This window comes from Anopheles coluzzii, chromosome 3, assembly GCF_943734685.1.
Source record: "Anopheles coluzzii chromosome 3, AcolN3, whole genome shotgun sequence".
Lineage (NCBI taxonomy): Eukaryota > Metazoa > Arthropoda > Insecta > Diptera > Culicidae > Anopheles > Anopheles coluzzii.
In genome coordinates this window covers 3,607,164-3,629,804 of record NC_064671.1, presented here as the reverse complement: position 1 = coordinate 3,629,804, position 22,641 = coordinate 3,607,164, and the positions used below count along the sequence as shown (strand labels likewise).

General features: G+C 49.6%; 7 protein-coding genes across 11 annotated transcripts; 3 read left to right on the top strand and 4 right to left on the bottom strand.

Moving 5' to 3' along the window:
- Positions 1 to 41: 41 nt before the first annotated feature.
- Positions 42 to 2,200, bottom strand: LOC120958851 (glucose-6-phosphatase 3). 2 transcript variants are annotated; one of them, XM_040381915.2, is made up of 6 exons: positions 1,786 to 2,200; positions 1,530 to 1,694; positions 1,276 to 1,461; positions 920 to 1,214; positions 727 to 842; positions 42 to 643 (listed from the first exon to the last, which is right to left on the bottom strand). In XM_040381915.2, exons 1-6 carry the CDS (start codon positions 1,791 to 1,793, stop codon positions 409 to 411), a joined length of 1,005 nt encoding a protein of 334 aa, XP_040237849.1. In that variant the 5' UTR covers positions 1,794 to 2,200; the 3' UTR covers positions 42 to 408. The 2 variants fall into 2 exon arrangements, with proteins under 2 accessions (XP_040237849.1, XP_040237848.1); XM_040381914.2 differs by having other exon boundaries at positions 1,790 to 2,199.
- A 323-nt stretch (positions 2,201 to 2,523) lies between these two features.
- On the top strand, positions 2,524 to 7,507 carry LOC120955372 (histone-lysine N-methyltransferase eggless). The gene is made up of 9 exons (XM_040376201.2): positions 2,524 to 2,911; positions 3,021 to 3,527; positions 3,593 to 3,942; positions 4,024 to 4,156; positions 4,216 to 4,356; positions 4,418 to 4,704; positions 4,796 to 6,824; positions 6,943 to 7,103; positions 7,228 to 7,507. Exons 1-9 carry the CDS (start codon positions 2,791 to 2,793, stop codon positions 7,432 to 7,434), a joined length of 3,936 nt encoding a protein of 1,311 aa, XP_040232135.2. The 5' UTR covers positions 2,524 to 2,790; the 3' UTR covers positions 7,435 to 7,507.
- Positions 7,508 to 7,547: 40 nt separating this feature from the next.
- On the bottom strand, positions 7,548 to 9,001 carry LOC120955370 (MTRF1L release factor glutamine methyltransferase). Its single transcript, XM_040376198.2, has 2 exons — positions 8,189 to 9,001; positions 7,548 to 8,125 (listed from the first exon to the last, which is right to left on the bottom strand). The coding sequence occupies exons 1-2, from the start codon at positions 8,786 to 8,788 to the stop codon at positions 7,664 to 7,666; spliced, it is 1,062 nt and encodes a 353-aa protein (XP_040232132.2). The 5' UTR covers positions 8,789 to 9,001; the 3' UTR covers positions 7,548 to 7,663.
- An 80-nt stretch (positions 9,002 to 9,081) lies between these two features.
- Positions 9,082 to 10,043, top strand: LOC120955371 (protein C10). Its single transcript, XM_040376199.2, has one exon. The coding sequence runs from the start codon at positions 9,118 to 9,120 to the stop codon at positions 9,619 to 9,621; it is 504 nt and encodes a 167-aa protein (XP_040232133.1). The 5' UTR covers positions 9,082 to 9,117; the 3' UTR covers positions 9,622 to 10,043.
- Positions 10,044 to 10,136: 93 nt separating this feature from the next.
- Positions 10,137 to 12,877, bottom strand: LOC120955369 (FAS-associated factor 2). The gene is made up of 2 exons (XM_040376197.2): positions 10,955 to 12,877; positions 10,137 to 10,882 (listed from the first exon to the last, which is right to left on the bottom strand). Exons 1-2 carry the CDS (start codon positions 12,101 to 12,103, stop codon positions 10,712 to 10,714), a joined length of 1,320 nt encoding a protein of 439 aa, XP_040232131.2. The 5' UTR covers positions 12,104 to 12,877; the 3' UTR covers positions 10,137 to 10,711.
- An 811-nt stretch (positions 12,878 to 13,688) lies between these two features.
- Positions 13,689 to 14,604, top strand: LOC120955904 (uncharacterized). Its single transcript, XM_040377122.2, has 3 exons — positions 13,689 to 13,824; positions 13,896 to 14,234; positions 14,309 to 14,604. Exons 1-3 carry the CDS (start codon positions 13,753 to 13,755, stop codon positions 14,477 to 14,479), a joined length of 582 nt encoding a protein of 193 aa, XP_040233056.2. The 5' UTR covers positions 13,689 to 13,752; the 3' UTR covers positions 14,480 to 14,604.
- Positions 14,605 to 14,700: 96 nt separating this feature from the next.
- On the bottom strand, positions 14,701 to 19,262 carry LOC120955902 (dihydrolipoyllysine-residue acetyltransferase component of pyruvate dehydrogenase complex, mitochondrial). 4 transcript variants are annotated; one of them, XM_040377119.2, is made up of 7 exons: positions 19,174 to 19,262; positions 18,589 to 18,820; positions 17,962 to 18,152; positions 17,295 to 17,696; positions 16,467 to 17,154; positions 16,236 to 16,391; positions 14,701 to 16,164 (listed from the first exon to the last, which is right to left on the bottom strand). In XM_040377119.2, exons 2-6 carry the CDS (start codon positions 18,717 to 18,719, stop codon positions 16,262 to 16,264), a joined length of 1,542 nt encoding a protein of 513 aa, XP_040233053.2. In that variant the 5' UTR covers positions 18,720 to 18,820; positions 19,174 to 19,262; the 3' UTR covers positions 14,701 to 16,164; positions 16,236 to 16,261. The 4 variants fall into 4 exon arrangements, with proteins under 4 accessions (XP_040233053.2, XP_040233052.2, XP_040233055.2 ...); XM_040377118.2 differs by lacking the exon at positions 19,174 to 19,262 and adding an exon at positions 18,912 to 19,059; XM_040377121.2 differs by lacking the exon at positions 19,174 to 19,262 and adding an exon at positions 18,912 to 19,059 and having other exon boundaries at positions 16,467 to 17,106.
- Positions 19,263 to 22,641: the final 3,379 nt, after the last annotated feature.

Genomic DNA, 22,641 nt, shown 5'->3' with positions numbered 1-22,641 from the left:
TAAATCAATATCGTAGTCATGGGCGTTTTTAACAAGCAGCATTTTTGAATATTTTATGGAAAAAATACCATAATAAACAGTTGTTTTAGAATTTAGAGATCAACACGAGCAGGCGTTTTATGTTGTAGGTGAATGTAGTTGTGCGAGGCAATTGTAGATTCACTAGTAGTTTTTGTGTAGTAGTTTTCGATTGCTGGTGGCTGCTACCTTTGTCGGTAATCTGTTTGAGCGCTTTTTATCCTCTACTTTGCTACGGTTGTTAATTGATATGTGATGGAATGACAAAAAATGCAAAGTGCATGCCGCCGGGAAAAGCGTTTTCCCTAGCAGTGTTTCAGGCCTTTCGATGCTGTTTAGGAAAACGACGCTTAATAGCTTACTTATTAGCGGCTGTTTATGCTGGTGCTGTTAGTTCGATTTAGATTTGGTTCTCTCGCTGCGCGACGCACGGATATCTTGGCCGGCCGCTAGTGCCGGTACCCAGCGCAGATAGGCATACGTGAATAGGAAGTAAAGCAGGAAGCTGTATAAAAAGTACACAACCACACCGAAGTTGCGCGGCGTAAAGTCCAATGCTATCCATTCGAACGCCATCATTGCCATTACCATAGGAATACTTAGTTTTACGTTGAGCGGTTTAGCTCTGGGGAAAAGCAAGAAGTACACCGAGACCAATGGGTGAGTTAGTAGAGTTATTGCTGTTTGTGTATGTTTGCTTCGACTTACTTTTGAATAGGTCCTACCACCGCCAGTGCCAGTAGTGACCCAGTAAGGCGAATTGCGCTAAACACTAGTGTTGTGGTTGGCTTCAAGTAGAACGGATCCTCACACCACTTGAAAGCCTGGTCAGTGTATTTAAGCCGAGGGTTAGTTGGTGTTAGTGAACTATCTTTGAAAAAAAAAAAAGTCTTCTACTTACCATCTTCACCGCCCACTGCGGATCGATCCCCAACAGCTTTTGAGCCCAGTATAGGGAAAGCATCGCCAGGCATATCAGCACTACAAATCCCACTCTTCGCTTGCCCGACTGCTTCGCAATGTATTTTTCAAGCCGATGGGACAGACACACCTTGCTCATAAGGATTCCCAGCAAGATACCGAAGATGCACTGATGAAGGAAATGGCATCCGAAGTACATGCGGGAAATCGATATGAAAAACAGCGTGCTGTAGTAGACGAAGCGCAGTGACACTCTGGCGAACCTTCCGTACTTCCTGTAATGAGGCTGAGTTAACTCTTCCTGTCTTGGAGAGTTTTAATGCCGACTAAACTTACGCTAAATATTCCTCTAGAACTGAGAATATCACAAATAGGTAGGTCGTGGAGGTCATCAAATGACCGGACGGATTACCCGGGCTTGGTTCGCAAGTAAGCTCATTCTGATAAATCTTTGGACGGTTCAGGGAGGAAAACTCCTTCGTCTCGTTCAGCCACCAGAAGGGACGATCTTCAGCGAGTATCCTGCAAATAAAAGAAACATGTGAAACTGTGCAGCAAAAGAATCACAGGAAGCCACGAATGTGCCGTACCACTTGACGATCGTGTTGGCGTACTCCGTCAGCAATACACTGAGCAGCAATTTCGAATAGAGCGTCGTGCTGAGACCAGCTACGACCGGTATGACGGTAAGAAATAGCACCTTCGGATCGAACGCCTTCGTAACGGCTGCCAGAAAATCTTCATACTGAGAAAACCTTCACCGCAACACAAAACAAAGCAGAATGTTCGCTTAGTACCGGCATGCCTGCGAAAGGGCTGGTTGGGGCAGGCAGTCTCGATTCTTACTTACACATCCTGGACGTAAATGATTTGGTAAATCTCACGCTTTAACAAATAACCGTACAGTTTCATAACTAGCCCTAGCAAAGTGGGTTACCAGTGTGGGTGTTGCTGCCAAGTGCTAATGCTTTGCCAACACCCATCAACAAGCGCGCGAGCTATGACAACTTGATTTTTGTGTGCCAATTTCCGAGAAGACATCCAGTTCCCAACCAAAGCAGAAACAACTATTTCTACGTCCTAGTTCTAGTAACCGGGGAAAATCGTGGGGGGGGGGAACTAAAAGAAGGGATGTTTCGTGCCGTAACGAGGAGGGAGAAAACAAGGCGTTCGTGTGACTCAGGAAGACAACAATTTCTAAAATATTGGCAGGATAAAAAGGAACAACTTTTTGACATCGAAAAATCAATACCATCTCCGCCCAGCCATGCGCACCTGGTATGAAGAGCATACCAATCGAAGGAAATGCGATTCGTTGAATTTGTAAATACAGGGTTACTATTGCAGGGATTTCGTGGCGGTGGCAACCTCGGATCGATTTTTCGCGAGGATTGTTTTTGTATTCTTGTCGCAAGTGTTATTTTCATCGTTTACTACCTTATTACTATTGTTTAAAATTCTACTGTTTCTTCTAAAATTGTGTTTGTTTTTATTTCGACACCTATTTGCGACACCGGTTCGGCAGAGTTCTCACGTGTAGACGCACCTTAATAGCTTACACCGAGCTGCTTTGTGTTGCACTCAAATGTCAAACGCAGATGTCAGTGTGTTGGTGAGAAAAGCACTGTGAACTGACCTGTATAGCCGGGACTGTTGTTTGGTACACGCTGAAAAAGCATCATTTGCATTGTGCATTTTGCAAGAGTCGCTGTAATTGAGTTTCGGAAGCATTATTAGAATATTTGTATAGCCACAGTCAAGTGTCTCAGCCCTGGCATGCATTCAATTGTTTGAAATAATTGCGATCATTCGAAGAAGCATTCTGAACACACGATTGATTAAGCTGAAAAAATGGACAAGGATAGCAATCCGTCCGCCATAATTTCCCTCGAATCGGACGAGGAGATGGAAACCAATGCTGAGTCGGAAGCGACTACAGAATTACAGCTCGAAAAGGAACCACCACATAAAGGTAATAATGTTTGCAGAACAATTCCACGGAATGACTATTCTTAACCTTACTTTATTGCTTGTTGGAGTTTTCCTGCCCTTCCTAAACGTTTTGTATGTTACTGTTACAGAATCTCCCAGCACTGAAAATGTGCCAAGCCCGTCGAAAGCTCCTGATAATGCTAGTGTTGTAGAAAATGCGAAGGATTCCGAAATAATATGCATTGATGATGATGAGAAGGAGCCTAGCGTACAGGAGACTCCTGAAGAGAAAGCACCGGAAGAAGCTTTGCCAACTGCAGAACCCAAGTCACAACCTGAACCAGTGCCAGAATCGCAAGCGGAAAAAGATCCAGAACCGCAAGCGGAAAAAGATCCAGAACCGCAAGCGGAAAAAGAACCAGAATCGCAAGCAGAAAAAGAACCAGAATCGCAAGCAGAAAGAGAACCAGAATCGCAAACAGAAAAAGAACTTGGATCAGACCCAACAAAAGAACCAGGATCAGAACCATCAAAAGAACAAACAGCTCCAGAATCAGCATCTAATGACACTGTACCACCCCTGGAAACGGAAAATGCGATTAATGATGGAGATGTAGAAATGCAGGAAGTGGTCCAAAAGGAGGACGAAGTGAAAAGTAACGCCAGAGCATAGAATTTGCCCATATCTACGTTAAAATCCTAAAACCGTACACATTTTTAGTTTCAGATAGTCAACCAGCTGACCCGCCAGCACCGCCAGTCTCAGATGGATCGCAGTCAGTTGCCATGACGGATGCAAATAACAAGCAAGCTGATGATGAAACTGCTAACGAACAAGCAGACAAGCAGAACAAGCAGCAGGAACCCGTCGTAACCAATGGCAACGCTGATCAGCCGAAGAAGAGCAAAAAACCGTGCGCACCCAAATGTTGCAATACGGCGTGCAAAAAGAAAAACGTACAGTTTTGTGACGCTCCCGAGTTTGCTCTGAGCTTGTACAAAGTCCCTCACAGTATTCAAGTGCAGCACTTGTGTTACGATTGCTTTGAAGAGGCGGTTTCTCGCTATGAGGTAAGTGCATGAAGGGACAACAAGTTCAATTAGGATTTTTATGAAGAATATGTTTTTTTTAAATATATTTAACACATATAGACACTGACCGGATTGCTGGTAAATCATCAACCTTTGCTCTTGCACGACAACCAACCGGACGTGGCAGAGATACTTATGGTGTTGGATAGCAGCGATGAGGAAGACGAGGATACAGTAATAGAGCGAAAAAATGGTAAGCATTCATAGCTCATTATGTATCCCTCTTTTACGTTTTATGAATGTTCACTCTAGAGCCGGCCCTGCCAGCCGAAGCGGTCTCGTTGGTCGAATCCGATCTGGACGATGTCATCTACAAGTTGTATGGTTCGTTGTGCTTAGACCAAATTAAATGGTCAAACTCGATCCTGCTGCATGAGGCTGAACAAAATCAAGGTACGGCATTTTGTAAATGGCAACATAGGATGAAAGATTTAACGTGTGCTTGTTTCCACAGCAACTTCGGACCGCATCGAAGCACAAATGAAAACGTTAAAATCGGCATTTCAAGACATTCAAAACAATATCTACAGCGTTCGCACGACCAAGATTGATAAGCCGGAGCTCATAATCGAGGACGATGCAACGAGTGAACAAATTGCCCACGAACGCTTCCGGAGCATGTTGAGCAAAACGGAAACGCTGCACCGGGAACCGGTTCAGGTGGGCTGCCAGTACTTTGGTGTAAGAACAACCGTGCTCGCCAGCTGGACTGAATGTAAGGTGCTGGAGGTAAAATCGGATGTAAGTATTGAAACCCATAATCAGTCAGGTAGTTCTGTCGCGTGACTTCCATCTTTTCAAGTCACTCTTTATCTCCTTCTTTCTCCGATAGATGTATACGGTGCGTTTTCTAACCGGCGACCCAAAACCTACGGTCATTACGGCAAAGCATCTCGCCTATACAACGCCTCCCAACGTGAAGCTGCTGCTTGGTACACGCGTAGTCGCCCGAACCAGTTCCGCCACCCAGGACGGAATGAACCGTACGTTTTATGCGGGCACAGTGCTGGAATCGTTAAGCAGCTACAACAAGTACCGGTACCTCATTGTGTTGGATTCGGGCCACCCGCAGTACTCGCCGTTCACGGATGTGCGCGTGGTGTGCGATCAGTCCAAACACGTCTGGGACGATGTGCATCCCCACTCGCGTGAGTTCATTAGAAACTACATGCTGAAGAGCGGATCGGTCCGCCCGATGGTGCAAGCGCACCGGGGCCAGCGAATGATGGTCGAGATCGACGATAAATGGTTCCAGGGCACTGTGCTCGAAACCGACAGCAGTCTGGTGCGCCTTTACTTCTCGGGCATGGAGAGGAAGGAGTGGATTTACCGTGGCTCGAGCCGGCTGGCACCGCTGTACCGCGGGGTGAACACGGGCCACGCACCGAACAACAAGTTCTCCAAGTTCCAAAAGCGCAACGAACCATCGATCGAGTACATTACGCTGGAGGACGACGATAGTGAACAGCCGCCGGAGAAGAAGGCGGCAACGATTAATTACCAACCAGCGCCCAAGATGGAAATACCGGACACGCCGAACCGAGCGACGGCCCGCAAGAGTACGGCAAACCGGACACTCAACAACCACAACATTAACAACAACAATAATGTCCCCGTGTCGCTGAACCGGAACACCATCTACATCGATTGCGACCAGGACCAGTCGAACGGTAGAACGCTGCTCTACACGACCAAAAACTATCGTGGCCCGCGAAAGTTTGTACCGCACAACTGTGGCCCGAGCTGCCCGTACAAGGGTGGCAAAAACTTACGCTCGTACAATCTGCTGGCCCGGCCGCTGATCACTGGCTGGGAGCGGCACAAAACGGCTGCGCGGGGCCAGAAAAAGTCTGTCGTGCTGTACCGTGCGCCCTGCGGCCGGCGGCTGCGCAATATGGCCGAGCTGCACCAGTATCTGCGGGTGACCGATTCCCCCCTGAACGTGGAGCACTTTGACTTCGATCCCGATATCCGAGCGCTGGCAACGTTCAAAGCGGAAAACGTCTTCTTCGAATGCACCGACCTGTCGTTCGGGCTCGAGCCGATGCCGGTGCACTGCGTAAACAACTACGACAACAAGCAGCCGCCGTCGTGCGAGTACTCGACCGAGCGCATCCCCACCGAAGGCGTCAACCTGAACCTGGACAAAGAGTTCCTGTGCGGGTGCGACTGCGAAGATGACTGCACGGACAAGAGCAAATGCCAGTGCTGGCAGCTGACGCTGGCCGGCGCCAAGTACGGCTTGAAGGAGAACCAGGACATCAACACGGTGGGCTACCACTACAAGCGGCTGATGAGCCATCTGTCGACCGGCATATACGAGTGCAACGTGCAGTGCAAGTGCAAGAAGGACAAATGTCTCAACCGGGTGGTGCAGAACTCGCTCCAGACGAAGCTGCAGGTGTTCAACACGCACAACAAGGGCTGGGGCATCCGCTGCCTGAACGATGTGCCGAAGGGTAGCTTCATCTGCATCTACGCCGGCCATCTGCTGACGGAGGAGACGAGCAATCGCATCTGCGCCATGAGCGACGACAAGTCGGGCGACGAGTACTTTGCCGATCTGGACTTCATCGAAACGGTGGAAAAGAGCAAGGCGGACTACGAAGCGGAAGCGTACCAGTCGGACAGGGAGGACTCGACGCCGGCCGGCAATGCGAACGATTCGGACGCGTCGGACGATGCGATCGAGAATGGGCCATCCCCGTCGACGCACGACTCGGACGAGGAGTACACGACGAAAAGCAAACCGAGCGGAACGGTCGTCAAGACGCGGGCCCAGCTGCGAAAAGCCAGCACTACGGAGCGACCGAATGCGGCCATGTTTGGCAAAAAGTCATCCAACGACGGCGTAAATGATGGTAAGCGAAACAAGCTTAATGTGTTACGAGTAATATTATTGCTTTGCACGAAAGGCGTATGTTGTTTCTACACACACACACACACACATTCACTTTGCCTTTGGCTTTACCTACACAGAGCAAGAGTGCGTCAATCTGATACCGAATCCCGAGATGGACATGATGGACGCGTCCGGCGGACCGAACGATGAGTCGCTGTTCCGCAAGCTGTACGGCGAGAATGAGCATATCTACGTGATGGATGCGAAAAAATCGGGCAACCTTGGCCGGTACTTTAACGTGAGTAGAAACGGCGCTGCCTTTACCTCCTACGTTGCAAACGATTTAACTGTCTTTTTATTTTATGTTTTGGCTACCCTGTGCTCTTCCATCTCCGCCCCCCCCCCTCCCTTCCACACCGCAGCACTCCTGCAATCCTAATCTCTTCGTCCAGAACGTGTTTGTCGATACGCACGATCTGCGGTTCCCCTGGGTAGCGTTCTTTGCGGAGCGTAACATTACAGCCGGTACGGAATTAACGTGGAACTACAACTATGACGTCGGTTCCGTCAACGGGAAGCATCTAACCTGCAACTGTGGCGAAAAGGGCTGCAAGGGCCGATTGCTCTAATAAGTTATTCGTTTCTATACGAGAATAAAGCTTTTTTCGAGTGTAGCCAGAGGGGCACGGCTGCCAAAGAGAACGATATAGATAGATAGATAGAGAGAGAGAGAGCAATGCCATACCATGCCACTCGAAAACGTATAATTTAACAGACATGTTGACACTGCAATTATCTGCACTATGTTCCTGTTTATGCTCAACTAACACATTCGGGCCCGCCTGCCCGCCCGCCCGTCTATAGCTTAGCAATTTCCACGAAGCGATCCTTCTGAAACAGATCCTTATACGATGCCAAAAACCGTAATCCCATCAGTTCGCCGTGCTTCGAGAGAAACTCCTCTATTATCGGTGGATGTGTGCTGTCCACCTCCAGCCACAGAACGCCATCTTTGGCGAGATGTCGACCCGCTATCCGCAGGATGGCCTTTATCACAGTCAAACCATCGTTCCCGCCGTCCAGCGCGCGCAGATCCTCGTAGATCTTCACCTCCGGATCGAGCGTGGGAATGAGCACCGACGGCACGTACGGCGGGTTGCTAACGATCATGTCGAACTGCTGCCCGCCCAGCTCCGCCGGCAGATCGTCCACCACTTTGTGCTTGAATATACGCAACCGTTCGTGCAGGCCCACCGTTTCGGCGTTCTCGCGCGTCAACTCACACGCATACCGGCTCTGGTCGATCGCGATTGCAGAGGACTGTGTACAAAGGAAAGGAAATGAAAGGCCTGGCTGGCAACAAAATAACACTATTCATCTCACCTTGGGGGCATGCTTCAAGAGTGAAAGACTTATTGCGCCCGTACCGCATCCGATCTCCAGAAAGAGCGTTTCCCGCTGCGTGTCCATCTGCTGCAGTATCAGCTCGACGAGCTCCTCCGTTTCCGGGCGCGGTATAAACACTGGCGGCACCATCTTCAGCGTCAGATCGCGAAAGTCCCACTCGCGCACGATGTACTGGATGGGCATTCGGGCCAGCCGGCACTGGCAGAGCTGTTCGATTTTTGCCATCTGCGCTTCGTTCAGTGCCGAGTTTTGATGGTTGCCCACCTCGCCCGGCCCGGACAGGTCGAGCACGTGTGCAATGATGTTGACGATGGACGTTTCCGGCTCGGGGATGCTTTCCGACTCGAACCGCTGCATCCACCTTTCCTGGGTGACCCGTACCGTGGAGGTGGTAGTTGTGGTGGTGTTGGTGGCTGAAAACAGGCTCGTCGGTGCGGTAGAACCCGCACTGCTTCTGCTAGTGCAGCACAGTTGAAGTAGCGGCCGGTGGTGATGGTCCGTTTGGCCAATGCCGCGTGCAAGCATCTTGACGCCCATCCGTGCCGCAACCCGTGTGGAGCTCGACGACAGCAACATCGTGGGCGCGTGGTGTGGGTGGGATTTGTGCTGAAGCGAAAGCCGTAAATTAAAAGGTCGTAAAACTCACAATAACGGTAACGGGTCGCGTTTCATCTTTGCGCAATCGATCGGTACGGCGAGCAGTTCGCAATGTTTTGCAATCAGCTGACAAGTGTGCTGCAGTGTTGCCAGTTGTATAAGTTGTTCGTGTTTCAAATGCAGTTGGTAGATTTTGTGATTTTGTTTCCTTCGAGGTGATTTACAATAAACATTTTATCTATTTGTATCGTAAATTAAAAGCTGCATAAAAATATCCATCAAAATAATTCAAAAATCAACTGAAAAACATGCTGTCTGGCAGCACTGGCCAATCCACTGATCTGACAGCTACGCTTCAACACACCAATACAGCCACGCCGAGAAAAAGCAAGATTGTTTATTTCTTTGTGCAGTGGACAATAAAAACAAATCCATCGCAGCAGTCGCCCGTTCGCCACGCCATGTCGTATCTATCGAATTTTAACGCCGAAACGGGCAAAACCATACTGGTGGACATCCTCAAAACGGTCAACCAGCCGGACAACTCGAAAAAGCTGGCCGAAGCCAAGGCCAACTCGGGCAAGGAGATGATCAAGATGATGCAGAACGTCTTCCCGCTGGTGATGCAGATCCAGATCGAGGTCATCAAGGACTACGGTTTCCCGGGCAACCGGGAGGGGCTGGTGCAGTTCGAGCAGATCATCCGCGAGTTCGAGCGGGAGGAGGTGGACATTGCGCGGCTGCGGGCCCAGATACGCTCGATCTATCTACCTCCGATCAACATTAACAGCACCAACGACGTGCTGATATAGGACTGTGGCCGTCTCCAGCGAGACTCCCGGAAGACGGTGCATTTAAGACTGAGGATTAGGACGGTCGGACGGCCAGCGAAAACCCTATACAACTGCCAGTGTGTAGTATTAATGCAGCGAAACCATATTTACGGTCTAATTTACAGTGACGTGGCCATGCGCCAGAAGTATTGGATAGTTCCAGCGTAAGGTTAAATGGTCCTAACGTAATGGTTTTCTATACTTTTATTACTCTAACCGTACTTCATAGCTTCCTCCGTTTTTTTTAAATTATTATAAGTGATATCTTATTTACATCGTTCTTGCGTATGTATTGCGAACAAATACGCAAATGTATTGCGTAAACCAAACAGCGCCGTAAACGCCGTTGTGTATTTTATGGTTCAAAATAAAAGGAAATAAATCGATTTTATTCACGCGTATTCAGTTCTCTATACAGCCAAGCCGTACGCCGTAGAGGGCGATCTTCAAACGAAAGAACCCATACAGCGAACTGTAAAAAAAAACATTCGATAGAGACTATTTATGCTTCTGTATTCTAGCTGAATGTACAGTGTTAAGAGTTTCACGTAAGCAACAAATAAGTATTCACAATTACTACCATTTGGTATTGTAAACGTTCCCTTTTCTCTTTCTCTCTGTCACCGCGCGCCGTCCGCGTTGGCCACCACGTCTCGTGCTTTCTCCACACAAACACACTAACACACACACACACACAAGTTGTTGCGCTTCAAGCTTAGAAAACGGATCTTCTTAAAAATTAAACGCCTTTTTTCTCCGATTTGTCTTGCGCTTGCCCTCCTCCTGCACCGTTTGCCTTCGAAAAGAACGAGAAAAAGGAATCGCACTCACATCGGCCGTCTACTACAAGGTATATATGTTGTAGCTGCGGGTTCATCCGTTGCGCCATCCCCACGACCATCGCGAGTTGAACCCCCCCTCCTATTCTTCCTCCTGTCCGCCAGTTGACAGCTGGCAGTGCGCGAGTAGCATTAACGGTTCAAAAAGCAAATCGGTGTTAACATCACGCAGTGTTTGCTTCTGGTGGTGCTGGTGGTGATGGTGTTCCGACAATCCATTCTTTATCACACTACGCCTCCAGATCGGCGACGAACAGTACCTCGCGGTTCTTCAGCCCCGACAGCAGCAGCGTCTGTCCCGGCTCGTCGCCCGAACACTCGATCACGCGCTTCGGGAAGTTGGTGGTGATTTCGAACGAGTCGGGCGCATCCGGGTGGCAGAAAATAAAGTGGTAAATATCCTGCAAAAGAAGCATGATCGAAGCATGATTAGGCGCGATTCACGCTGGCTGGTGCACCCGGCGCGTTCTTACCCTCATTGTGTCGGTGCTTCTAAACCTTCTCTCTAACCGCAGCCCGCTCGGCAGCTTGAACACTATGCTGATCGTGTCGGGCGCACCGGCTTCCGGTTCCGAAGGCACTAGCTGGGCCAGATCGAGCTTTAATCGTTCGATGTCCTCCTTGCGCTGCTGCTCGGCCGCCTGTTCCGCCTCGATCGCGGCCTGGATGCGCATCGCCTCCTCCCGCTCCTGCTGCTTCCGGCGCTGCTTCTCCTGGTCGGCCTGCAGCGAGCGCTGGTACGCTTCGTCCTGCTGCTGGCGCAACGTTTGCGTCAGATCGCGCTCGAGCCGATCCTGGCGGGCCTGATTGAGCCACACCTCGTTATCGTTCACCACCGTGTCCATCCGGCGGATCAGCTCCTCCGCCGAACAGTCACCCTCCAGCCGGCCCATAATGATCATCTTGTTCGCCCGCATGCCGATGATGAGCAGGGTCGGGTGCGTACGGACACTCACCGTGGTCGCCACCCGCTTGCCCTCGTGCGAGGCCATATCGCAGCCCCAGAACAGCATCCGCCGATTGACGTACTCGATCACCAGCGGGTCGGACAGGGCGCCGCGACAGAACGCGACCGCCTCGGACGTCGCCTCGGAATGCAGATAGACTAGCAGGAAGCGCAGCTCGTTCTTCGCATCGTTCAGTGCCTGCGAGTACGTGCCCTGGTAAAACACCGGATGCTCCGGGTACTTTTCATTGTACGTTTGAATGAACTTCAGCACGTCGCCGAGCGGATCGGCCGGAATGCTTTCCTGGTCGCGGAACAGCCCCAGGATCGACGACAGCAGCGACGAGAACGCGCTGCACCAAAAGTTAACCATGTAGTTAAACATGTACCCGATCACGCCCGCAATTCCGCCCGGCTCGCGCGACGGGCTGGTCCGGGCGCTGGAGAACACGTGCTGCAGGAAGCGATCGTTAATGACGGCGGGCGCCCGGGACTCGGTGGCGTACGCCGACGGGCGCCCCTCGCGTATGTTTAAATGCTCCTGAAAGGCGATCTCCAGGTCCCACTGGTGGCGGATCAGTATGTCGCGGCACACGTTCATATCGTCCAGCCCGGTAATGTCCTGGAACTGGAGCACCTTTTCCGTCTGCTCGTTCGACAGCCCATCGTTATCCATGCTGGCGGTGCTGGTGCGCTCGTGCCGTCGTTCGGTGGTCGTGCCACAGCCGTTTCGCCCGAACGCCAATCGTTTCCGCTTCGTTGATGGATGGCCGCCTGTGATGTGTGATCACCTGTGCTAACAAGCTGCGTACGGTGGAACTACCACTCCACTGCCACTCCACACTTGCGCTGCTCTCTTCTGGCCAACAGAAGGGCGGATTGACGGGTTGGAGCAATGTTTGCCACCACTTTCATCAACCAAACATCCAACCGACTCGGGAGTGTACTTCCTCACCAGCGGCCTCTTCTTACTCCTCTTCGTGTGGGTGTGCAGCGGTGTTATCAACGGTGGCCTCGTTACCTTCTCCCCCCTCCGTAGGCTGTGTCCTTGCAGCACTTCTCCTTACGTAATGTGGCAAGGATAATGGACAAATCAATGCGAACCGTGGCAACGGACAGGAACCACCGTGCGGAATCGGTTTTGGTGTCGCACCGAATCGGGCAAGTCGAGTAATCGCTGCGATTGCACTCCTCTCCTACGACGACTGCCTACCGAAGAGTCGCCCCCGTTGGCTAATCCGTCCGACCGACTGGCGTGTGGGCTGTAGTGTAGGAAACTGGCACCGAATTGAAGCAAGAGTCGTCGGTGCGCAGAAGACAACCTTCTTTACGCCAAACAAACCGAGTGCAATGTAAAATCCTACACAATGGAATAGAAATCACTACGCTTTTTCTTTTCTTTTTCGTTTCTAAATTGCTAGATTTAGAAATTTTGACAAAAGTTTGACAAGTTGTACGACAACGAAGCGGGTACGTGTATGTTTCGCTGTCAGGTGCGTTGTCATGTTGCGTTGACAGTTGCGATCAATACACTGCGCGTAGTTTGTGAAGGAAATTACAATGCGAATGAGTTTAAATAAAAGAAATAGTTCATCCTGTGCTATTTTTAAGCAAAAATAAATTTAATTAATATTTGCAAGTCATTTAAGCCCATACGACACATTTTCTGTATCTAAATGATTCTAGTCGCAACCAGTTGAATGTTTTCCAGCCACGGCGATGCTTCCCAGTGAAAATACTGAGCCAATTGTACAAGGCGGTGGAAAATTCAAAATCTGCATAACGCTTTTTTTGGACTGAAAACATGTATTTTGGGTATGTTGGTGGAATTCGATCGAAAATAACTTAATTCGGAATTAGGTATTACAAGATCGTCGTGTTTGTATGATTTCCACACCCACCTACTTGGAGGCGGTCACTGATCGCTATGATGGCAACTTACAACTGACCGACATATTTCGAACGAATGTTTCGAAAAAACGTGCCTTCATGTGGCAAACCATACAGACACTCATCAATTATTGGTTAATATATTAATCAATGTAACCGAAACTGTTCCCTCCCGTTTCAACAATGCGAGCACGTGCGCCTAATTCGATAGTCTACGCATAAATTACAGCTCTACGCAAATGCAGTATGCCATTGCGTTTACGCAAATTTTGCACCGTCATAATAATGACTATATCCGAGGAGCGGCTGTTGAAACGAAGCCAAGCCCTTCCGATACCTTCTGATGACTATAAAGCGATCGACACAACTGCAGTGAAGCTCAATTTCACTACTCACCACGAAGCTGGAGGGTAAATTCACTTCCTTCTTTGAAAAATGGCTATCAAAAGGTGCATCTTGCTGTATGTGCTTATCATTTGTGGTACCTTTGAACTTTCTCATGGATTGGTAAGTAGCGCGAAAATCAGTGTAAGTGTGGAGAGTGTAAACGTTTGCCTAACTTCCCCGCCAACCTGCAGCGTGTCAACATGACCATGTTTTCCAACTGCCAAGACGTGAAGCTTGCCTACAACGAAATGCCCATCTCGCTGGAAACGGTACGCTTTGATCGCGATTCCGAGGGCGTTTGCGACACGCTGCACGCGGAGTACGAGGTGCGGGAATCGTCCGACGACGTCGAGTGGGAACTGATCATCACGACCTACCAGTGTGAACAGCAGACGGCGAAAATTTGTCTCGACAATCCGAAGGAGTACATTGAGCCGATGCACTGCGATCGGTTCCATTCCGACAACAGTGGGCCCTGGTTCTTCATTGCCAGCTCAATGACCAACGGTGATCGGTGTGGCCGCATGACGGTGTGTTATTAAGTCGGTTACAGAGTAGCTGTTTTGGATGGTCATTGCAATCTTTCTCTCTCTTTCATCGACAGGGTCGTTACAATCTCGATGCTGCGGTGCTGAAGATCAAGTACCTGGAGCAGTACATCGCGATGGGCAAGGGCACGTATCGCGTACGGATGCTGTTCCACATCCCTGGCACCAATCTGGACACGCTGAACGTGCGCGGCTGCTGCGAGATGGACTTTGACGTGATCGATTGAACGTGCGATCGTGGTCGAGTTGCTTTAACGCGTAAATGCTGAAACTGTACAAACTATCCACATTAAATAAGCCACATCTTGCTAAGCGAGACGGGGAAATGGGGTTGCAAAAACGCCGATTGTTATTCTTCCACCTGGTTCACACATTGATCTGTTTTCTTTGCGTTGAGTTTCTGATTGGAATAATGTTCCTTTGCCGCAGAAGAGATACAATTCCGAAGTAAGCTCCGATAGGTTGTTGTATTTGTATCCTGTATCTTGCATTTTCTAGTACATATTTCATACGCCTGGTTGACTGACTGGTGGTGGTGCTTTGTTTTAAACTAAAATTTTCGATTCTGTACGATCACAATAATTGTTTTGCTCAAGATTCAAATACCAACTGCCTGGTGCGTGTGGTGTGTGCTTTATTGTCTCGGTGAACAACACAACACACTGGGACGACGACGAAAACGAAAGACACATTCAAATGAGCGCATTTGGGGCTGTTACAATTAAGTGCCTTCGGTGAACCAACGGTAACCAATAAATAAATTTGATTTATTCCTCGATGTTAAAAATAATAGTAGCGCAATAAAACAAAACTATACAATAAAGATCTTGTTCAACAAGCAAAACATCAATTATCATTATCAAGTGTCGTCTAAATTTGTCCCCTCGTTAGTATTTTTTTTTTTGTTTTACGTTTGATGTCTTTGTGTCTTTTCTTCTGTTCGCTCTATCTGTGGCTCATCCGCGTCTTTCAACCTCCACCAAGACTCGGCCGATGTGTTGGTGGCTTTAGGAGCGCTGTTTGATAGAGGAAGATGTTTGCATGGCTTTTTCGTACCAATTCCAATTCCAACAAGCGGCTGCCGTCGCGACAGTCACGCTCGTGGCCGATTTCATTGCCGAATTGAAGAAAGAGTAGCCGATAAGGAAGGAAGGGTGGTGGTGATGATTTTGTTCGCTTTTCATTGGCTTCCCGGTCTGCCACACACTCACACTCGGGGCTGCGCAACAAACATATGAGCAGATCTCGTATTGTAATTGTGATGCTGTTGTTGTACGGGTTGTTTCCTTCTTTCAGTGCAATGTTTCCCCTCCCTGTATGTGTGTGACTACTATTCAATAAGCATATATAATATATGAGCGGTACGGCCCTCTGTTCCTATTGTACAACGGTATAACGTCTCCTTCATTCTCTCTGTCTCTCTATGGCCTACACTATGAACAGGTAATTGGTTACTTTCGGCAGCATTTGCAGCTAAAAGTGTCCTGCGTTGCTCGTGTATTGCTCGTCAATCTCGGTATGGAACTATTAACTATTTGGTACATAAGTATGCGATGTAGGGGGAAATCCGTTGCTAGGGAGGGAAATCAGTCCATCATCATCTTCACTGGTGGTCCGATGACCTTCTCTTTTCTTTGTTTGTTGCGTTGCGTAGCGTTTGATATAGGACGCGACACATCCTGGGACGAATGAGTGCAGTAATTATGCAACTAAAGCATCAATACTTTTCCTTACCTTTGGCCACTGGCTCTGGCCACTACTAGTAGTATGTTTTTTTCTATATCCACTCTTTCATGTATCATCCTCCTTACGTGTGTGTGTGTGTGTTTCGCTCTGGTAGCACCCCCTGATGGAAGATGGACATTCGTTTCGTTTTTTCTTTAATTTTGCTGCCACAAGGCATATAGAGGGCCTACAAGTACAGGAAGAATAGTAATGATCACACGGGACACGGGATTGCCCACAAATTACAGCAAAACTTACCGTCGAAGAACACTTTTTACAACACTTTACAGCAACATCGAGTTGGGGTCTTCCAGGAACTGGCGGAAGTACTGCAACCAGCGGGCACCGACAGCACCATCAACCGTACGATGGTCACAGCTGAGCGTTACCGACACGTAGTCACTTTCCTTGAAGCTGTTCCGAGTGAAAAAGAAAAGTCCAATGAGTCACACCTTTCTCTTTTGGGTCTGCTTTGCATTACAACATTACCCCTTCTCTGAGTCCTTGTCAGGTACGAGACGTTTCTGGGTGCCACCGACGGCCAGAATGCACGACTGGGGCGGATTGATGATGGCGCAGAAATGGGTCACCCCGAACATGCCCAGGTTCGACACGCTGAACGTGCCGCCCTGGAACTCCTGCGGCTGCAGCTTGCCGTCGCGCGCCTTCGCCGCCAGATTCTTCACATCCTTGCTGATGTCGGCAATGCCCTTCCGGTCGGCCGAGAACACAATCGGCGTAATCAGTCCCCGGTCGGTCGACACCGCCACCGACACATCGACCGCGTCGAACTGACGGATCACCGTGTCCATCCAGGCGGAGTTCGCTTCCGGCACCTTTTTGCAGGCCATTGCCGCCGCCTTGATGACAAAATCGTTGATCGACAACTTGACGCCCTCCTTCTCGAGCTGCTTGTTGAAGCGGGCCCGCAGCTTCGTCACCTGATCCATGTTGACGTCCACCGTCAGGTAGTAGTGCGGGATGGTGGTCTTCGACTCGAGCAATCGCTTCGCAATCACACCACGGATGTTCGATACCGGCAGGTCGACGTACGCCGCACCGGCAGGGATGGAAGCGGCGGAAGCAGGCGCACCGCCGGCCGATGGGGCAGCACCGGCCGCTTGCATACCTGCAAGATCCTTAGACGTTAGTGAACCAAACAAGCCGGATCCTTTGCCTTTTTCGCGGTGGGGGAGGAAGGAAAGTATGACGAGAAAAAAAGAAATAAAACGAACGGAATGCATGCGGCGTTAGTCATGACGTGGTTGCTGCTGTGTTTGTACCAAAGCTGGTTAATGTGCCGGAACACCGTCGTACCTTCCAATCGCAAACGCTGCTGCTCGGCAAGCTTCTTCGCCATCGGGCTGGCATAGACACGGGGTCCACGCTGCTCCACCGCAGTCATGGGTTGAGGGGCGGCCGCCATTGGTGGCGGTGGTGGTGCGGCAGCGACTGGCGGTGGCGTTGGTGTTGGTGGGGCGGCGGCCGGTGGTGGTGGTGCGGGAGCAGCCGCAGCAGCCGGTTTGGCCGCACCGCCCGTATCCTTGTAATCCTTGAACGCTGCCACGTCGGCCTCGTTTTCAACGATAATGCACACCAGCTTGCCAATGGGGACATCCTTCTGGCCGGCCGGGACCAGGATCTTCGCCAGGTAGCCTTCCTCGGGCGTCTCGAAACCCATGGTCGCTTTGTCGGTTTCGATTTCCGCCAGCAAATCACCTACGGGGAAAGGAAAAGCGTCAGATCATTGCACAAACATCATCATCACTTCTTCGCCCCTCTTCGCTGATAGCTTGGCAAGCATTCGAGTGGATCAGTCGGATCATGCGATAAGGTCGGGTCGACCGAGCGCGTCCGATGCACAACCATGCTGGCTGAATGTCAGCAAGGTCATTGGGAATATTGCAAACTACGCGAAGCACGGCACGCCGTACTCGTATGCAAAGCTGCATTCGTTTACTACACCAAGTAAACATAAACAAACCTTCATTCAGCTTGTCGCCCTCCTTCTTCTCCCAGCTGACGATAGTTCCGAGCTCCATCGTGGGCGACAGGGCCGGCAGCAGGACCTTCGAGTGGGCCGGAAAGCCGCTGCAATATCCGCGAACAAAGTTCGTTCTCCATGTCACCTCCTTCAGGCTGCTGCGACCGTTCGATAAGTTGTTGTGCGAGTTTCTAAAACAGCAAAATAGACAAACGAAACGTTCGCAAAAATCAGTAAAGCCACATTTGTTGTGCAATTGCAACTGATTGCATCAATTATCTTTCGGTAAACATCGTCACACAATCACACGCACATGCACATGATGACGTTTTGCAAGCACGGCCTCCCTCCCTCCCACCCGCTGGCGCCTAGACAGTGAGTGGTGAGTGGGTTGCTTAGATTACACAACATATCGTATATCAAAACCAAGGCCACACTTCCACCGCACTCCAAACAGTCGTTTGTCCTTCCCGGAGGGCAGGCGGACACGCAATGGCACGTGCCATTATTTCACCGGTTGCTTCCACACGGGAACAGTATGCAAAACACCGACAAATTCACCGATTTATCTCGTTTTCCGGAGATTACATAACCAACAGCAGCAGCAGTTCGGCGGACGGGACCTACCTGCGGTGGCCGGCGGCTGATCGTTTGGCGCACTCACTGCTGAGCGAGCGGACGGCAGTTCCTTTCAGTATTTTGCGGACCGATCCTTGCAGCAGGAGATTCTCGTTTCGTACGATGATTGTTCGTAACATTTTAACGGCAGTGGTCCAATCGCTTCAAGCTCTGCACGACGACTGAACTACGTGTGTGACGTGTGTGAGTGTGTGTGGTTGTTGCGTCCGGCCCCCAGTCACTGTCGAAGTAAAGGACGAAAAAGGTTAATATTTCCACTGCCAATAGAGGCGCCGCGCGGTTGCAATTTTGCCAAAAATCTGTTCACGCACGCACACACAGCTTGGTATGGAATATGCTGGAAGGACGAGATTTTTTACTCCTTCACTTTCTGACCGACCGCGGCGACCTTGGCGATGAAAGTGTACGCGGAACTACTTCTGTGTCGGTCTGTACCGCAGTACCGTGGCAGTGATAGGGCGGGATAATCCGATGCACGTACCGCGTACAGTGCGTCCGTCGGAAAGGATTAAGGGAGTGGGGGAGTTTAGCTAACTCTAAATATTCATTGATAAATAATTATTATCAATTTACCTCAAACGAGAAAGATGTACAGAAATGCTTGTGTTCCTCTCGCTGCGAGAGCTGTCAAACTTCGGGGAAAATCGTGCCGGGATCGGGAGGTTGGATCGCGCTGGTATAAACCATCTGACATTACTGGTAGATTTAAACTGCAATAACCAGTACGGTACGGGTAACCGTTACAGGATGGAGTAACGATCGACTCCAGAAATGAAATTAGTCGTTTTTCTCGAGAAATGCATATTTTTTGTAACAATAACATAATGAAGCAAATTAAACAAACTTATATAAAGGGATTTATGTTAGACACCTCCTGGTTCTGTGAAAGCTAGACGTTATTCGCTTCTAATCTTCGGGAGGAATCTGTTTTCGACTTGGAGCATCGCGTAGGTCGATACATTAAGAAGAAGGTATTATATTGTCACAGACTAATGTTCTCATGCAGCAAAATTCCTTTTCAGTTTATCTTTCTTTTCCTATTTCGGATATGTAATGATTATTCGTTGACCTAGGATAACGAGGAATGAATGACGAAGTTTTATTTAGTGTTTAGAGTGTACCTCGTGAAGAAAGTCAAATGTTATGCTGCTCTGTTGGTTTGATAGTATCAAGTTTAGTATATTATTTGTATACGTCATGAAAATCTGTCTGTGATTTGCTATTTACTTTTTACATGCTGTTTCCTCGTGCATATGATTTCTAAGTTGGAATAATCAGATCAAAGAATGAAGTATTAAAGAGACTTGGCCATGATACGACCAGTTTACCTTTAAATGTAATAAGAGTTTGACTCTGTCATTATAGTTTTCATTTAAAGCCTTCATGATCATCTTAAGGTCTTCTTAAGCGGAAATTCAACTAAAGATTCTCGTTCTATTAAAATCATTGCAAAAACATACATATTTGTATGAAAAAATTAGTTTCATTCTCATCCAAGCTCCATTCGAATAAGCACCATTTTGAATTCCACGACTTTTCGTTGCTTCTGCCTGTACCAACCATCGTACGCTGGCTGATTGCTGATTAAGTTGTTAATACAGCCCATACTTTACTGCTTTATCGAAGGTACGTTTACGTACAACGCGTTCGGGATGGTACAAAAGTACACCACCTCAACGACGAATTAACAACGCAGTGCGCAGTATGAAACGCGCCGCATTAAACCGAATCGAAATTCGGCCCAAAACATTCCTGCAGAACGGCGACGAAGACGACGGCCGCACTTAAGCCAATCGAATACGTGCCCCGTCCACGTGAGGTGGAGTTTGTGTGTGTGTGTTTGTGTGTGTGTCGCAGGTATCAGGCTGGACTCCGAAATTACTCCGCCTCTATGGCCCCAAAGGGCTCGCTCGCCAGCTTATTGTTATTGTTATTTGTGCCTCCCCGGCTCTTCTCAAACCCTATTCCCCGTCCCCCCTTCGACGGCGGCACAAACGTGGTGGAATTTAATGCCTCTCTTGCGCCGTTTTAGCTTCTTCGCGTTTTGATTATAGGCATTTACCTGTGCCGTTTGTGTATGTGTGTTCTTCCACACCGATCCTGCCCAGATGGGCCGCGGCGTGTGGTGATGGTCCTTGGTGGTACAATCGATTGGGAGGGAGGAGGGCGCCCGTACCTACCCTTACCGAACGATCGCACGGACTGAAACGGGCTCGAATCCGGTGCCGCACCCAGCAACGGTCACGATGTTTGATTTATCAATCGATTTCCCCTCGATCGTTCAGCAAGGGTTTTCGATTGCCGTCGTTTTTCTTTCCTTATTTCTTCGTCTTTTCCCTTCATGTTGCCCTGTGCGATCAATAATAGCAATTCGTTATTTACTGGCCATTATGTGCGTTTGGAGCAACAGTGCTCGATTGTTTGGCGCTCTGCATGGATTTGGCATTTACACGGGCCATCGAAGTAGGCAAAGGTTTGTGCCAAAAACGCTACGCTTTAATTGTTTGACATTTTCAAGATGCAATTGAAACCTGCAGTATTTTGGTAGAAAATAATCTATAAATTTTGATATTTTATAATTTGTAAAGAAAAAGTAAGTTTTTTAATACTATAATAATAAGACAACGAACCTAACCCTTCACTGTCAAACTGTCTACCAATGGACGCGGGCTCCACAGTAAATGGTTTCACACAAAACCCACCACCAGAATGGCCCACCCCAAATTCTTCCCTACCCGGCATCGACCCCTTGCGTGGAGTCAGTCTGCGTGGGGCTACATGAAAAGAAGCGCTCAACTGTCCGTCCTTATCTGTCCCGCTCCCCATTTTGCTCTCCAATTTCCCCCCCAATCCATTTCCCTTCTTCAACACACACACATACATACAAACAGTCATAGACGCGCTCTGTCTCTCGGCTCGTTTCCCGGGGGCGGCTATTGGGGCGGCTGCCATTCCACAGGACCACCGGCTTCTTTTCCCGAATTCCTGCACCGAATGGACTGTGTGGTACACGCGTTCTTCGCGACTCTCACCATCGCGGTGCTCTGGGCATGGTATTTCCTCTCCCCTTTTCGCATGCTCGTTTGCTCTCTCTCTCTCTCCCCCCACAGCAAAGGGAGGCAAAACATAAGACATTAGAGACACACTACTGTGCATTTCCCACGCTGTTCCCGGGCGGGTTTTATATAAATTTTTGTGTTCCCCCGCTCGCTGCTATTCCGTTTTGCTTTTTTCTCTCTCTTTCTCTCTCCATTCGTCTTTGTGCCCCATCCCCCTGGTGTTGCCTTGGAGACACACACACAGGATCATATGCCCAGGCTACTTCGCTGGAGCTCTGAAGCTGAGCTAGATTGCCGATCCACCGGGAGGCGATGGATTGGGGAGCGAGACTTATGCAAACTTTTGGACTGGACGATTTCGAACAACGTCTCCAGAACGCCGCAGCCGCCGAACGAGCTGTTGGTGTGCAGAATTTCGCCTCTGGCTAGCGTATCCTCCCTCGCCTGCTCTCGTTCTTTGCTGCGCATTTTATTTTCATCCCGGCCCTGCCCCGGCATAAACGGTGCGATTACTGACTGGGGCTGGGCGCGTTCGGCCGTGGGAGGATTGTTTGTAGCGCTGTGTGCAATCCTTTCCCGGCTTCGATCCGGGCGATTACCGTCACCCGTGTACTGTTGCGCGCAATATCTCACCCGACGACAACCACAACGACGACGCGGCGACGAAGACGCAAAATCAAACGCGACTCGAATCTGCGCCACTGTAGTTCGCGATCGCCTCCGGGAGGACCTTGTGTACCTTGTGCACACAGCCCGTCCGCTCCCTCCCCAACCCATATGGTCACGTCACGGGGAGGACGATGGCAGGCTAAGTGAGCTGATTGTTTGTCTTCGCATGGTTTTGGTCGGGCGTGGGTCCTCGCGGTACCGAATTTGGGCGTGCGGTACCGGCGGTTCCACTGGCGGTTCCACTTCCACGGCCAGAGCGCAAAGGAACGCGCATTCCGCGCATGTTGCCTCCCCCTTTCGCAAAGCCTTTTTT

Coding starts and splice junctions, on each gene's coding strand:
- LOC120958851 (XM_040381914.2), bottom strand. CDS start 1,851: ATGAAACTGTACGGTTATTTGTTAAAGCGTGAGATTTACCAAATCATT. Junction 1,695..1,789: donor ATCATTTACGTCCAGGATGT/GTAAGTAAGAAT, acceptor GTTGCGGTGAAG/GTTTTCTCAGTATGAAGATT. Junction 1,462..1,529: donor GCCAACACGATCGTCAAGTG/GTACGGCACATT, acceptor TTTTATTTGCAG/GATACTCGCTGAAGATCGTC.
- LOC120955372 (XM_040376201.2), top strand. CDS start 2,791: ATGGACAAGGATAGCAATCCGTCCGCCATAATTTCCCTCGAATCGGAC. Junction 3,528..3,592: donor AAAGGAGGACGAAGTGAAAA/GTAACGCCAGAG, acceptor ACACATTTTTAG/TTTCAGATAGTCAACCAGCT. Junction 6,825..6,942: donor CAACGACGGCGTAAATGATG/GTAAGCGAAACA, acceptor TTACCTACACAG/AGCAAGAGTGCGTCAATCTG.
- LOC120955370 (XM_040376198.2), bottom strand. CDS start 8,788: ATGTTGCTGTCGTCGAGCTCCACACGGGTTGCGGCACGGATGGGCGTC. Junction 8,126..8,188: donor TCTTGAAGCATGCCCCCAAG/GTGAGATGAATA, acceptor CTTTGTACACAG/TCCTCTGCAATCGCGATCGA.
- LOC120955371 (XM_040376199.2), top strand. CDS start 9,118: ATGCTGTCTGGCAGCACTGGCCAATCCACTGATCTGACAGCTACGCTT.
- LOC120955369 (XM_040376197.2), bottom strand. CDS start 12,103: ATGGATAACGATGGGCTGTCGAACGAGCAGACGGAAAAGGTGCTCCAG. Junction 10,883..10,954: donor GAAGCACCGACACAATGAGG/GTAAGAACGCGC, acceptor CTTCTTTTGCAG/GATATTTACCACTTTATTTT.
- LOC120955904 (XM_040377122.2), top strand. CDS start 13,753: ATGGCTATCAAAAGGTGCATCTTGCTGTATGTGCTTATCATTTGTGGT. Junction 13,825..13,895: donor TTGAACTTTCTCATGGATTG/GTAAGTAGCGCG, acceptor GCCAACCTGCAG/CGTGTCAACATGACCATGTT. Junction 14,235..14,308: donor ATCGGTGTGGCCGCATGACG/GTGTGTTATTAA, acceptor TTTCATCGACAG/GGTCGTTACAATCTCGATGC.
- LOC120955902 (XM_040377119.2), bottom strand. CDS start 18,719: ATGTTACGAACAATCATCGTACGAAACGAGAATCTCCTGCTGCAAGGA. Junction 18,153..18,588: donor TCAGCCGCCGGCCACCGCAG/GTAGGTCCCGTC, acceptor TTGCTGTTTTAG/AAACTCGCACAACAACTTAT. Junction 17,697..17,961: donor GGGCGACAAGCTGAATGAAG/GTTTGTTTATGT, acceptor CTTTCCCCGTAG/GTGATTTGCTGGCGGAAATC.